Source organism: Sorghum bicolor, chromosome 1 (genome assembly GCF_000003195.3).
Source record: "Sorghum bicolor cultivar BTx623 chromosome 1, Sorghum_bicolor_NCBIv3, whole genome shotgun sequence".
In the NCBI taxonomy this organism is placed as follows: Eukaryota; Viridiplantae; Streptophyta; class Magnoliopsida; order Poales; family Poaceae; genus Sorghum; species Sorghum bicolor.
In genome coordinates, this window is record NC_012870.2 from 12676297 (window position 1) to 12691858 (window position 15562).

The 15562-nt window shown below is 39.8% G+C and overlaps 2 protein-coding genes across 4 annotated transcripts; one reads left to right on the forward strand and one right to left on the reverse strand.

The window, feature by feature from the left end:
* Positions 3713-5977, reverse strand: LOC8057249 (fe(2+) transport protein 2). The gene is made up of 2 exons (XM_002466718.2): positions 4567-5977; positions 3713-4414 (listed from the first exon to the last, which is right to left on the reverse strand). Exons 1-2 carry the CDS (start codon positions 5245-5247, stop codon positions 3959-3961), a joined length of 1137 nt encoding a protein of 378 aa, XP_002466763.1. The 5' UTR covers positions 5248-5977; the 3' UTR covers positions 3713-3958.
* Positions 8982-15336, forward strand: LOC8057250 (single myb histone 6). Of its 3 annotated transcripts, none has more exons than XM_002464131.2 (9): positions 8982-9584; positions 10882-10932; positions 11024-11088; positions 11465-11632; positions 11788-12011; positions 12244-12328; positions 12846-12929; positions 13393-13740; positions 14941-15336. In XM_002464131.2, exons 4-9 carry the CDS (start codon positions 11483-11485, stop codon positions 14947-14949), a joined length of 900 nt encoding a protein of 299 aa, XP_002464176.2. In that variant the 5' UTR covers positions 8982-9584; positions 10882-10932; positions 11024-11088; positions 11465-11482; the 3' UTR covers positions 14950-15336. The 3 variants fall into 3 exon arrangements, with proteins under 3 accessions (XP_002464176.2, XP_021306449.1, XP_021306448.1); XM_021450774.1 differs by having other exon boundaries at positions 10882-10925; XM_021450773.1 differs by lacking the exon at positions 10882-10932 and having other exon boundaries at positions 8987-9584.

A 15562-nucleotide genomic window follows, 5' to 3' on the forward strand; every position in this document is an offset into this window, starting at 1 on the left:
CTCTTCCATGGACGAAAGAAGTTTTTTTGAGATTTCCGTTACGACATATTCATGGAACGTTAAATATAGATAAAAAGATAATTAATTGTACAATTTACCAATAATTTGTGACACGAATCTTTTGAGGCTAGTTAGACCATAGATAATAATTATCAAATAAAAATAAAAATACTACAGTACCTAAAAACTTTTCACCTTCTCAACTAAACAAAGCCTTAGAGCATCTTCAAGGGTTTTGCATTTGAGGTTTGCATTTGAGTAATTTGCCAAAAAGCTCCAAAAGAGGTATCCAACGGTTTTGTATTTGGAGTTTGCAATTTGGGCAACTTGACAAATGAGGGAGCAAACTTGGCAAAAACGCCAAGTTGTGGATGGCTTTGCAAACCCAATCGCGCGAGCAAAGTCACGCACGAGTAAAAGCGTGCGCGCCTGGAGACCTTCTATTTTTATCATTTGCCAAGTCCAAATGCCAATTCCCTTGGAGATGACCTATTTTTATCCTTTGCATTTTGTTATGGGAGTTTGCAAATAACAACAAATGTCAAGTCAATTTGCCAAAGCCTTTGGAGATGCTCTTAGTCTGCACTATGCAATTGAACACACTGATCTTGCTAACTCGATTACAAAGCTTGTTAACTTCATTTTGCTCCCCAAATTACTTAATGATTTTTTTTATGAGAGCTTAAACTTTTCTAGCTTGAGCATGGTTATGTGTGTAATCCTTATTCATGACCTTAAAATAAGTTTACTTTATACTTTATCATGGTACAATAAAACAACTAAAACATATAGTTGTACTTGACAATAGACATACATAATCATAAATATAGAAGAACTGTAAATAAATAAAATAAATAAATATTTAACATGATATTAAGCTTGCGCTCAATAAAGCGTCAACGATACTAATAATAATTTAAAACTAAGGGAATGACACATGAACATAATCAATACTGGTCAAAATATATCCATATATCATATATCTTATTTCCAAAAATGTTATTAAGTACCATACAAGATTTCTCTTGTTAATTTTATCTGAATTACAAATTGTTTTTCTCTAATCAAAATTTCCTATTGGCTCCATTTTAATTAGATATGATATAAATGTAACTCAATAATCATGAAGATAAATGCTTAGATTTTACATCTTAAGTAATTCAAGCTTAATTAAATGACATATAACTATAAACAACTTTTAAGTATATAAATCTTAAGTGTTAAGTGCACTAGCGAGCCTCAAGGTTATGTCATTTAGGTCCATGAACTTTGAAAATACATTTCTATGTCCCTAAACTTGTTAAGTGGTGCACCAAAGGCCCAAATTAGTCATATGTGCATTTCTTGCTAATGTGGTATACCAACATGAAATCTTTTTTTTTACTATGTTGTCTCTATTTTTACTATATTGTCTCTATTTCTTTTACTGGTGGTCTTACCATGCCGCTAGCTATCTCCGCAACCTATTTGTAACAACATTTAACTAAAGTTTGGTTCGATTTACTTCCCTTAACTATTTCAATAGGTCTAATTTATCCTTTAACAAAATTTGTCTTTTTTATTCTTGTACATCAAACATATTAATTTTAAAATTTGTGTGGTGGTAGTGAATAAATTGTTTTTAAAAGATTAAATTGTACAACAACCTAAAAGTTAGGTGCAGATTGGTCCAATAACTTATAGAATACTCAATTTAGTGCAACAACTTGATAAGTGTATGCATATTAGTCCAACAACTTATAAAATGTCCAATTTAGTACGACAACTTGTCAAATTGGTGCATCTATAATCCAAACGTTACAACAATGACGTATTTGATCACATTGTACAACAAAGAGATGGTATATTCTGCTTAGAACAAATAGTTGATAATTGAGTAAAATACACTGGCGGCCCTTTAACTTGTCAGCCTGTGCCACTTTGGTCCATGAACTTGCAAACCCAAAAAAGTAACCCCTGAACTTGTCCGCCTGTGCGGCTGTGCCACTTTGGTCCATAAACTTGCAAACGCAAAACAGTGGCCCCTGAACTTGTCGGCCTGTGCCACTTTTGTCCATGCGTGTAAAGGCTCTTTCAACGTGTCAACAAATATTTGTTTATTTCATAACTAATTATTAGTAAAATGCTAAATTCATGAAATGTTTTGTGTAGCCTCTTCATGATGTACTCTGCCTAGGAAAAATATGAAACCTAGAAAACGAATAATTTTTGCTTGTTTTAAAATTATCTCTTTTAATTGATAAATGCAACGAATTGATATATTATTTGATATATTTTACGTTACGAATAAAAATATATCAATTTTGTAAATTAAAAAAGAAGTGCTGACATCATCGCTGATGTCAACACCATAAATGATGCCATGCATGGCCTACCAGAGGCGGCCATGTGGCAGAACAGTGCCATACAGCTGGTGTTATTTTCGTATTTGCATGTTCATGGACCAAGGTGGCACAGGTGGACAAGTTTAGGGGGTACTTTTTCGCGTTTGCAAGTTCATGGACCAAAGTGGCACAGGCGGACAAGTTCAGGGGTCACTTTTTCGGGTTTGCAAGTTCATGGACCAAAGCGGCACAGACTGACAAGTTAAAATAATTATGTGTCCATTGATATTCGTATACCAATGGTGATATAGTTGTCTAAAACAAGATTTTTTTTCCAAAATTCAAGAAATATATTTATATAAGAAATGAGAGATATTTTGTGTGTATATACAAACTTATTTTAGTCTAGTTTTGACATAACAAACAATGTCTATATAATATTATGATTTTGACGTAATAACAAACAATGTCTATGAAATATTAGAAGTCTAATACTCTGATTTTTGCATGTTTATGTGTTTTAAGTATGCATAAAAGCAATATTTTCTTTGATTTGAACTATAATTAAATTTAGAACCGGTATTTTAAATTTATAAATTAAAGACGTCAATTAGTTCATAAGGGTATGTTTACACCATGTGTTAATTTTTAGCTACGAGTAGAATATTCTCATAAAAATATTATTTATTTTAAGCTATTTCAGCTTTAATAGTTTTCTAAAAGATAATTACACAGTATTAAGATGAAAAAACTTTAAAAAAATTACGTGTGAAAAATATACAAGAAAATATTGCACAATCAATTTGAAAAAGATGGCATAACTCAAAATCTATTTTGATCATGGTATTAAGAAAAAATATAAAAATGACATAATACAAGCTAAATATATCGTGTTTGTAATGTTAGGACTGTAGATGCACAAAATTGCCAAGTTGTTAGGTTCAATCAAGTATTTTATGAGTTGTTGGGCCAACTTGGACCCACATTGCGAGTTGTTACACTAAATTGAGCATTTTATAAGCTGTTAGATCAATATAGCATAAAATTCCTATAAATTGCTTTTATAAGGAGAGAGCCAAGAGAGTGATCGACTCCCTTTCCAACTCCTCTCATTTTATAGGACAGGTGGAGGGGAGATTTTTATTATTTCCATAGACGAGGTTTGTATTTACAAAAGCCACTAATGACTACACATGACCCCTAAATATTATTTTGCAAACTCCCAAGCTACGTAATTGGGCCCTAACGACTGTATTCAAGAAGCATAAAAACACAAGCTCCTACATTGCGAACACCATATTAAAAATAACAAGCTGCCAACTTGAGGGTGGAATGGGGGGGGGGGGGGGGGTTTATAAAAACAACTAAAAAAACAATATAGCACAAAATTTCTGCCACGAACGCAAAACAAAAAAATTTGCATTGTTTATATATAAAAGAACAAGGTACTACATGTGATGCGAGCGAACATGTGATGCGACTTTCAGATTAAAAGGTTGATGACTTTCAGATTTCCCCTTATTGACACGTTGAGCAACCGAACATGTGATGCGAGCGGGAGCAAACACAGAATATACGGCAGCTGAACCTGATTGATTGCGCCTTTTTTTCCCTCCTCCGGGAGGCCCGACACATCACGCCCACACGGCCATGACGGACATGCCGCCGGCGCCGAGGAGCACGGCCAGGAAGGAGACCAACTGGAGCCTGACGCTGCTCTGCAGCTTGGGCCCCATGAAGTCGGCGCCAAGGAGGTCGACGAGCGCCATGTAGTGGAGCAGCCCCGCCGACGCCGCGTTGAGAAGCCCGACGACGATGAGCGCCGTCGGGCTGGTGTCACTGTACACCTTGGTGAGCGCCAGCCCCAGCGCGATCCCGAACGGCGTCGTCGTGGCGAAGAAGAAGACCAGCCCTGACTTCATCCTGGCGCCGTACTCGGCCTGCAAGATGCAGCCGCCGAGCCCCATCCCCTCGAAGAGCTGGTGGAAGCACAGCGCCGCCACGAGGGGACGGATCGTGCACACGTTCTGCGACGCGCCCATGCCCAGGCCGATCACCACCGAGTGCACCACGATGCCCATCTCCAGGACCTGCGAATGCACCGAGGTCGACGCCAAGATCAACGACCATGAACGGAGATAATATCGGTCAGCCATTTAACATTGTTTTTCTCTCACAACAAATCAGTCAATACTTTCTGTTATGAATTATCAGCCAAACAAACAAGATCAAAATTGATTACCTGAGCAATGACACGGTTCCTGTGCAGCTGCACCTTGCCGGCCTCCACGTCCTCCTCCACCTTGTCTGCGGTGGCCTCCGGCCTCGCATCACTCATCTCCAGATGCCCGTGCCCGTGACAGTGCACCTGCGGAGGGCAGCCGCCGTCATGGCCATGGCGCGCGACCGCAGCTCTTCCCTTGCCCTTGGCGCCCCGGCTGTGGAACGAGAGCATGGTCGAGTCCACCATGAGCGTGAACAAGGCGGCGAGCATCGCGACGAACCCCGTGAACGGGAACTCCGCCCAGGGCCTCCGGGGCAGGCAAGGCGAGCTGAGGTCGTTGAAGGAGTCCGGCAGGACGTGCACGTAGCCGGTGCCGAGGATGACCCCCGACGCGAAGGCCTTGACGACGACGAAGGCGTCGCTGCCCGGACGGAGCGCCGGCACGGAGCGGGAGAAGAGCGGCAGGCACACGCCGATGACGCTGGCGAGGAGGATCGACACGATGGCGATCAGCTTCAGGCGCAGCGCGTTGGCGACGCTGTGGCATTTGCCCCCGACGGCCGGACCACCGCAAGCGCCGTGGCCATCGGCCGGCGGTGCTTGAGGCTCCTCCGTTTGCGCGATGGCGGCGGCGACGAACGGTGAGGCGGCGGGCAGGAGACAGACGACGAGCAGCACTGTCGATGCTCTCCAAGACATCTCAATTGTGTGTGCCCCGTTGAAAAAGATTGAGGTGAAGAGCCTGAATAACCTTTTCTCCTTCAACCTTTCCTCTCCTAATCTAATCTACCCCCGAATGAATCGGAGACTCCGTTGTGGCTGGACTAGGTTTCTCTACTCCACACTGGACCCGTTCGCCATGCGTGAATTTTGGATCCCCACGCGCTCGTGCCCCTCGCGTCGCCCCGCTGCCTGCCGACATGTGTTAGAGCGTGCGACCCACGCGCTGAAGTGAGCGCAGCCCATGCCGTCGTCGACGGACCACGCGATGGAGCGAGCGGCAGCCGACGCGCTGGCGTGAGACGCCGGAAGCGCCCCGCCCTATGCTCCGCTGGCGCTCAGCGAGTCAGCCCCTTCCCCCTCCGAGCACCACCCCGCCCCACACCCTCCGAGCGCCTCCCTTGCCGAGCTTGACCAGTAGCAGGTGCCCTGTGCCATCGACGAAGGCCCGTGGGCCGTGGCCCAGCCTCTCACGGCGCCCATCGAGGAGCAGCAGCGGGGCGATGCGAGGGGCACGACGGCAGGGACCTTCGCCCGCATCGCATCAACGCCGCGCATATCCTCCCCGCACCGAGGCCCTTCTCCGGTGGTGCGGAGCCCGCCGCGGACGTCGCCCAACCGCCGCTGGTTGCTCTGCAGATGCAGGTTGTCCTGCAGGGCGGCACAGGGAAGGTACGGCTGCACCTCGACGAACACCACATAAAGCTCTTGTTTAGCTGCAATTTTTTTACAAAACAGATACTTTAGTATTTTCGTTGTTCAATTATACACTAACTAGGTTTGAAATATTTGTCTTATAAATTATAGATAAACTATGCAATTAGTTATGTTCAGTTACTGCAGGGGCTAAAACCCCTCCTGTTTTCTTAAAAAATATCAAACCATTACAAAGCCATAGGTATAGTTGGCCAAACGGGCAGCTCGACACACGGGTAGGAACACGACCAGACACAACACTATGAGACACGACACTACGCAGCATGACTAGCATACCGTGCCGTGCTTGATGGTGTCGCTTTGCCGAAGTACTGGCCTAGGTATGTCACTATGATCTTTTAGTCGTGCCATACCATGCCACTAGACATGACAACACTGTAGTGCCAGTGCCAGCATGGACACAAAAAGTATGTGATCCCTTAGCAAGGAAGAACATATAGTCGTAGCCATGATCAAACTTACTATCAAAATCAGGTAGTACACACTAGACAATACAACTGTAGAATCATAAAACAGTTCAAGAAAATAAAGCACTTTTAGTTTTTGCAATAGCTCAATGTTCGCAAGTTAAAAAGGAATGGAGCACCTTCACTTCAAGCATGCATGAAAGTAGTGAATAGAACCTTATGAGGAAACAAATCTTTAAGCATTAGATATGTAGAGCTTACCTCTATATCTAGCTAAAATTTTCTACACCTAATACCAGTGACAATGCAGTAACTTTTATATGCAACAATGGTTAGATGAGTTTAAAATTGATATTATAGTTCTAAATGTTTCAATTAAAGGCTCAGATATTCAAGAGCCTCCTTAAGAATCAGATTGATAATATAACATGCACAACGCTGATATAGGAACATAGAATTAACTACAAAAATATTAGATGATGTGTTGTCTGATTCATTCAGATCATTAACAACCTCAATACCAAGGTATTTAGACAGCAAAGGCCTAAGTAGACGCATGGCAGAAACATTAGATGGTGCATTGTCTAAAGTAATAGCAAACACCTTTTCATAGCACAGAAACAACACGGTCAGTAATATTTTGTCTATTGTGGGACACATCAATAAGTATAAGACCAAGCATCCTCTTTTCTAGTTGTCAATCAGAATTAATGTAATGAGTGATAGCTATACCAATACCTACTAGGGTCGTTCATACCTATTCAAGTCAACTATTTCCTACTCCCTCCTCTCCAATTAATAGGTTGTTTTGATTTTTCTAGATACACAACTTTACTATATATATATAGACATATTGTATGTTTAGATGTATAGCAAAAGCTATATACTTAGAAATCCAAAATAACCAATAATTTGATATAGAGGGTGCTACATCTCAAATTAGATGCCACTTTAGTTTTTTTAGTATTAGTATATAGGTTTTTGTTATGCGTTTAGATATATAACATATCTAAATACTCCCTTTGTTCATAAAAGAATGAAATTATCACGTCGAGTCAAATAACTTTGACTAGGATTATATAAAAAATACTAACACTCATAAAAAAATAAATATCATTGGATTATTTATAGAATGTATTTTCATAATAAAATTATTTAGAGATATAAATGCTATTATTATCTTCTATAATATTGGTCAAAGTTAGGCTTGTTTGATCAGCATGTTTCCTATAATTGCATTCTTTTCTAAATACATGGAGTACATAGTAAAACCTATACATCTAAAAAAGTCAAAATGATCTGTCATAACTTGGAACAGTTAGTAATTAGAAACATAAATTATAACCAAAATAATTGCATTTAGTGGTATTTATGTACCCTTAGCTGCGTATGGTCCACAAAGCTCTTAGCTAATAACTAACCCTAACTTATTCATATTCATCCCTTTAATTGGAAACACGAGGCTGAGCACCAAGCCCATCCACGTCATCCTTCACAATTCCAAAAGTTTATAAAATTTCTCATCATATTGAATCTTTAAACGCATGTATAAAATATTAAATATAGATAAAAAATAATTAATTATACAGTTTGTCTGTAGATCACGAGACGATTTTTTAGCCTAATTAGTCCATGTGTAGACACTAATTACCAAATATAAACGAAATGCTAAGTATCCATATCAAAAAGTTTTTTTTATCTAAACACGCCCTAAATTGGCTCAACCATCCGATTCGTAGATCTACGCAATATTGCCTCCACTTATCCTATCCTGAAATAAACGATTTGAACAACACTTCACTGGCTGGCTGCGTGCAGTATTCGGTATGTTAAACCCGCACACGATCATGATCAGCACAAAACTTTCGCCTAATAACTAATTATAACCAATCAAACCTCAAACATATCCTGACATAATTGATTTGAAGACCCTTTGAAATTGAGGCTTTTACATGTACGACACTGTAAAAGTTAGTACTTACAAGCCATTAAAAATGTTGAACTCTCACAGGTGCCACTGCTCCGAACTCTTTTACCCTCTACGCCACTTCCGTCAGATTTGACTCTAACGATGTTAAACTGCAGGTACGAAAAGTTAAAAATACCCTCATGTCTAAATATTCAATTAATTTTTCTGAGCATAAAAAACTCAAAACTAGAAAGTCGAGATCTACAATATTTATATAAAAATATTTTATTTAATTTTGTATAAAAAATATTTTTTTCTAAAACACATTAATCATATCAAATCATATATTTTTTGTATGAAATTCAATGAAAATAATTTTTATACAAAGCTTATAGATATTGTTGAGATCTATAACTTTGTAGTTCTGAGTTTTTTCATTTGAGGTCATTAAGATGCTCAAAAAAATTAATTACATATTTAGCTTTGAGGATATTTTTGACTTTTCACTTGCGGATTGACACCATTAGAGACAAATCTGACAGACGTAAAGGACAAAAAAAATTTAGAACAATAGCATCTATAGAACTTTAATTTTTTTAATAATTTATAGGTAATTACTAACTTTTATAATACCGTACCTTTCGGAATTTGCCTCGCCTCTGCCCGGAACCAGGGCCGGCATTTGCTCGCGTTGGTACGGTATCTCTGGCCATCCCGAGCTCCCTTCCCGTGACAGCGACAGCAACTTCAACAAAACACCTCGCCGCCCTGAAATTCACCGCCCGATCGAGCTCCTCATCAGTCATCACGAATCACCCTCGTGAACTCCTGCCCATAACCTCCGGAATCTAACTCCTCAGTTCACGATTCGACCTCTTCGCCCTCGCCCCTCGGATCGAGCTTTTCCCTCCACCGAATCGAGCTCTTCCACCATCCGAATCGAGCTCATTGCCGCCGGATCGAGGTGTCTGCGGGACGAGCTCGAGCTTTGGAGAAGGAAGAGGAAACGGGGGAGCAAGGCGACCAAACGGGTGGAGGGAAACACGCCAAACAGGCTTCCGCATTCGGTGTCCCCTCCTTGACAGGTGCCCGAGTCCGAGCCCGCGCCCGCGCCGAGCTCCAGCCTCATTTCCACGGTCCACGCCGCCCACTCTTCCCTCTCCCAATCGTCGGCCTCCTCCTTGTCCGCCCACTCCTTCCTTCTTCCCACTCCACTGGCTTCGGATTGGAGTGCCCGACGTGGAGCGGAGACCTACCCGAACAGGGGATCGATTCTTCTAGTGGTAAGCCCTAGCACCTTTTGGTTGGATTTTTCAACGATGGGCTGCGGGTTGTCGGAGCAGTTAATCCAAATTCTTCTCTATCTGCATGAGTTGGTACCAGATTTCTTCCTTCGTAATGGAGTATCGAGTAAAACATATGACGCCTAGCACTTTGGATGGATCCGAGATATATTGCGCTTTTTATTCCAAAGAAATTGCAGGTTCGATTGAACCCCAGGCTCCATGGTCCACGCTAAGCCTTGCCCTGGATCTGAGAGATGGATGATTGCCCTTGGCCTGTGCTCAGTTTGATATGCAGTTTCGTTGTGGCTTATGCGAAACTGTTTTGGATCAAAAATTTAAAAGCAAACAATCTTGCATTATTTCTGTTTGATATTTCCACGATTTTGGCTGTGCACACAGTGCACTCTATCTTAAGATGGTTTCTCTGCATGAATTTTAATCACTGGTAGACAAATTGTGCCATTATGGTGTTGTGATTTTCCTACAGCCTCAGTTGTTATGCAGGTAAAATAGTTCAAGTCCTTTGCTCTGAAGCAGTATCTGGTTAGTTTCGAGGAAAGGTAGTGTTGCAATGCCTGTATATGTATCAAGTGTCAGTGTACAATGTCCTCCATTTGCCCTTTTTTTTTGCATCCCGATTCACAGATGAATTCAAACTAAAATCTAGAACATAGATTAATATTGTTTAGTGATACTGATAGGCTTGGTGGGATCAGTCATGCTGGCACTTATGTCAGTACAGTGTGTGGTCTTACTCAGACTAACCATTTAGATGCCTGAATCACATTTCCCCTTTTTTTCTCGAACATGCAGTAGATCTGCGTATCTTTGTATTAAAGAGAGAAATAACAGTCCCATACAACACAACCCTCTCATCTTACTAGAGGATAAGAAAAGGTTGCCTAGCCCGGACTAATCAGGTTGGTCCTAGCCAAATAGGTATGATGAATGAGCCAAATTGGTTAGATACTCATCATCTTCTGCTTTGATATCTTATTGAATTTGTTACACCAGCAACCTACAAAAGCTAGAGCAACTTGAAAGAAACTGATTTTCCTTCGTGTTTTAAGCAATAATAGGAACTTTAAGAGTGGTATAATGGTGAGCTTGAAGGGAAAAAATCACTGTAAAGCGGCTTGTCGCTTTATGAAATGTGCTCGTGTGTTATTTCGTTAACTATTTATGTTATATTTCTCTCTTTTTTGGGAGTTATGTTATACTACTTTTCCTAGTTACACTTGAATATTCTATGTTTTGTGCTGATATTCCTCTTGTTTTTTTAACATTTTATTAGGTGTTACAGCATGGTGTTTTTGACATAGCAATGGAATTTCTCATGTATCACGTATAAATGAACAAAGCTTGGAAACAGTTGGACCTGCCAGTTGCCACCTTTTCATGTTTTAACTCATTTTTTTTTCTGATAAAATAAATAGTTCTGAAGTTACCTTGGAAAGCCTCTGCACCTCTGACGGGTCGTGTTGCATAAGCCATTGTTGAGGTCAGTACTGTTTGACTACTATGTGTATACTGCAATAGATATGATAGGCTGTATTTGATGTGAAATATATGGAGTCTCTGAGGCACAGTATGGAAACCTTTTTCTTCTATTTGCTTTACCCATGAATGGCTATATGTTGTGCATATGAAAAGAATCTTTCATTTATGTTTGTTTTTTCTTGCACATGCTAGATTCTTTTGGTCAAGTATTCTTATAGTGGACATTTTCAGAATACTTGATGCTTGGCATGGGCAATGACCAAATATTGTTCATCACTAGTCATACTCCTTGTAGCTGTTTATTTTACCATGCAAGTTCTAACAGATAGAATTCATGTTAGAAGGTGCACACTCATTTTTGCATTATACTGAATCAGAGGAGATTTGGCCTAAGAATGGGGGCTCCAAAACAAAGGTGGACTTCTGAGGAAGAGGCTGCTCTTAGAGCTGGAATAGCAAGGCATGGAGTTGGAAAATGGCGCACAATATTGAAAGATCCAGAATTTAGTTCCACTTTGTGCTACCGCTCAAATGTTGACCTCAAGGTTCAATATTTTTGCTTTATTCTTCTTACCTAATCTTGTTTTAGTGTATGGCATTCCAAATTCTCTGTTTGTTAAAATTATGAGTCATTTGTAAATTCCACATGTTATCTTCGGTCACAGTTTGTAGTTTTTCAACTCTGCTAATTAATACTTAGGACAAATGGCGAAACATGAATGTAATTGTCAGTACATCGAGTTCTCGTGACAAGGCGAAGACTGCAGTGAAGAGAGCCCGAACTACTCCCAAGAATAACGAGCACACCATGGCAATCAGCAGAGTTACTTCTGATATTGATGATGAGATTGTTGACGAAAAGCATATAGCACCATTGCCTAGTGAAGCAAAGAACACATCAAATTCGAAGAAATCTCACTCAAGGTATTTATATATGTCTAAGTATAACACACAAATCTGGAATTTAACCTTCGTCGAGATTGTGCACCTTTTCTTATTTATCAAAAAAAAAACTAAAACTATTCTAAAGTGCAGCCAGATAGATCCAATCTATTCTTGAAATAGACAACTCTCCCTTTTTTTTCTCTGTTGTCATTTGTCAATAGAAAACTAGATACTTTCGAGGCTCCACTTCAATTTAATAGCTTTGCTGCAGGCTAGATAATATTATAATGGAGGCTATAAAGAATTTAAATGAGCCTACGGGGTCACACAGAACTACTATTGCTAATTACATAGAGGTATGCATCAGTCTTTTGTTCCTTTCCAGTACTAGATCTATGTTTCTAGTGGTTGCCTACAAATGAACATTCCTAATGCTGTGTCTGTTTTTAGTTAATGTCTAATGTCATTGTCTCTTTCATCCACATTTTTTATACCTTTTTTTTGGTGCCCTTTTTTGCTCTTTCTGTATATGTTTGAGCTCGGTCAGATCACCACAGAACATTACCAGAAAGGCAGAAACTAAAACTGCACTACACCTAACCTGATTGTATCACACCAGAAGAAACTAGTGGAATCCAATAGGTAGGGGAACATAAGATTTCATGTATCTTTTTAGGCAAGAAGTGGAACCAACTTTCTGTTCACCCTCTTCCAGCTTTATGAAAGGAATACTGATGCATTGTGTCTTCTGGCTGAGTACTTATGTCTTTTGAAATTATCGTGCTTTGCTTATTTGACAGTCTTGTTGAAATAAGTCATAATTGCTCTTATTTGCTACATGTGGAAACAGTTTCTTACCCTTGTTTTACTTAGGAGCAATATTGGCCACCTAGTGATTTTGATCACTTACTATCTGCAAAACTGAAGGACTTGTCCACCAGTGGCAAATTGATAAAGGTACGCCTTAAGGGAAATAAAGCTATTTCCAAATGTAAATATATTATACCACACTAAGTGGGTGCATTCAGTTAAACTGTCATAATCCTATTTTTCATGCAAGTAGAACAGTTGGAATGAAATATTTGTGAAAACAGTATACATATTAAGGTGTCCCAAGATATCTTTGCTGTATTTACTGTTTATTGTTCAGTTTCATGTCAATCCTTGTTGAACTGCAGGCTTGCTATTTTGTCTGTACTCAAGGAAACACCGTGGTTCTGTGTTGTATGTTTTTTTTAGGCTCTGGTCTGGTGTTTATGACTGATCTCTTAATGCTTACGTTCTTGTTTTGAGCTAATCAGAATGTGCCATTTGTTAAACCATGAAATCTGCCTATTTGTTACCATGACAGTAGACAATATTTACTACAAATGCCAAGGATTTAGAACTTATGAGCTTGTGGCCCTTTGGGAGATTGCAGGTGAATCGGAAGTACAGGATAGCACCTAGTTCACCCAATTCAGAGGGCCGAAGCCCCAAAATGCTGCTGTTGGAAGATGTGCAAAGAGCGCCTGTCAAGATATGGAGCGATGATAGTAAAACCCTTACCAGATCTCAAGTTGATGCTGAATTGGCACGTATGTCAACAATGACTGCTGAGGAAGCTTCAGTGGCTGCAGCTCATGCAGTTGCTGAAGCAGAGGCCATCATGGCAGAAGCTGAAGCTGCAGCGAAAGAAGCAGAGGCTGCAGAAGCAGAAGCCCAAGCTGCGCAAGCATTTGCTGAAGCAGCATTTTTGACATTGAAGAACAGAAATGCTGCAAAACTGGTAATAGCTCTAGTTCATGGATCCCTTTGTTATACTATGTCCTATCGTTCCAATGTTATATATCTCCTATCGTCCTTTTCACATGTAGAACCAGGTCTTATAATCCTTTATGCAATTGATTGGTTACTTTTGTTTACTGAAAAAACAAAATCCCAACATGAGCAAGTTTTCTTAAATCTATTGGTTTGTTCCGTGAAGATAGTGATTTCCGAAGGCACACTTATGCCAACAGCAAAGCTTTTAGTCCCAAGCAAGTTGTAGGAAACTCAATGAGAGCCACATATAAAGATGATAAAATAGTAATGATAGTAGCAGTCATTATTCTTGGTATTTAAGATTAATATTTGGAAAACAAAGGAAAAAAATCTTTGGATTAATGGTGTTTTTTTATTGGTCGACTAATGGTTTCTTGAGTTTGCCAGAAGCAGAGAAAAAAAATCAACCTATTTTTGACAAGTTGCAAGCTAAGACATCTTTTGCACTCTGTAACAAAGTGAAATCTCAGCAGCATTAAGTTATGATTATAACCTGGAAGTACTAGATAACTCCCTGTGGATTTTTTTGACATGAAAAGAGGATGTCTGTGTACAAAGTTTGGTTAGCGATCATAGCTGCTGTAGACCTGTGGTATTTCAATTTCCTCACGTATATATTACATCGTAGCTAACATTGTATCCATATTTGACTCCCATTTTCTTTAAGGTTAAGACATCCCATTTTGAAACCCCTCTTTGAGTAAAATATGATGAACTACCCCCATCTTGGTGTGTATATTTGGACAAAACAACAGTTTCTGAAATTTGCCAAAGGAACTTGATTTGATTTTACTGTCTGTTTCTTATGTCAACTACTCCTGTTCTAAATTATATAGTTCACCTCTTTGTCCTAAGTCAAACTTGTTTGTAGAAAAAATATATTTTCATGTAAAATTTAAATAAAATGCATTATCAAAAGACATTTCATGAAGCATTTAATGAAACTAATTCAATGTTGTAGATGTTAGTGCATTTTTTCTATAATCTTGGTTAAAGTTAGAGAAGTTTGACTTGGGACAAAGTTAAAGTGAACAATAATTTGCAATGCATTTTGTATTTTGGATATTCTGATACTGTGAACCACCAGCAAAAGAAACCTAGTATTGGACAACTTTTCAGAAAGTTTATTGCTCTATCTTTGTAACGCCTTGGTGTCCATTTGCAGATGGCCTAAGGTTGATGCTACTCGGACTCTCGGGTGTTCGGGGTGCCAGCTAGATTTGTATAACTGTACACGTCTACTGTTGTTACAGTTGCTCGGCTTAAAGCAGCTAGTAGATTTGTATAACTGTACAAAGTGGGAGCCATGTGAAGCTCCGGCCTCCAGCCTCCAGCGCACCAGTAGCAGCATTAGCTGTTTGCTACAACGCCATTCAGAGAACTTAGTGGCATACCCTGGGCCCTCCACTGTCGTGAACATGCTAAACTCTGTCAATGTCTAATGTTTCGCTGACGGTTTGCAGGATTGCATTGTGCATCAACAGCCTTTGCATTGCTGCGCTGCCTGCCAACAGTCGTACCGTTAATAGCTCTTTCAGTCACGTTAGTAGCCGTGGCGTAATTTGTAACTTCAGTCATGTCATATGTGTTGACATGGGTCTGTTTGGATCACCTTCTCTAAACCTTAGCTCCAAAAATTTTAGAACACTTTAGTTTAGCTTTGAGCTCTGAAGCTCTAATGTGAGGTGGGCTAATGTTTAAAGTTTTTTTTTGACAAGGGCTAATGTTTAAAGTTAACTTTAGGCTACTTGTTTGGAGACTTAGCTCTAAAATTTATATAGAGGTCT

Excerpts from the sequence above, each read along its gene's own strand:
- LOC8057250 (XM_002464131.2), top strand. The coding sequence starts at position 11,483 with ATGGGGGCTCCAAAACAAAGGTGGACTTCTGAGGAAGAGGCTGCTCTT. Across the intron at positions 12,012-12,243 it reads TCGAAGAAATCTCACTCAAG|GCTAGATAATATTATAATGG; the intron begins GTATTTATATAT and ends GCTTTGCTGCAG. Across the intron at positions 12,329-12,845 it reads CTATTGCTAATTACATAGAG|GAGCAATATTGGCCACCTAG; the intron begins GTATGCATCAGT and ends TGTTTTACTTAG.
- LOC8057249 (XM_002466718.2), bottom strand. The coding sequence starts at position 5,247 with ATGTCTTGGAGAGCATCGACAGTGCTGCTCGTCGTCTGTCTCCTGCCC. Across the intron at positions 4,415-4,566 it reads GGAACCGTGTCATTGCTCAG|GTCCTGGAGATGGGCATCGT; the intron begins GTAATCAATTTT and ends GTGCATTCGCAG.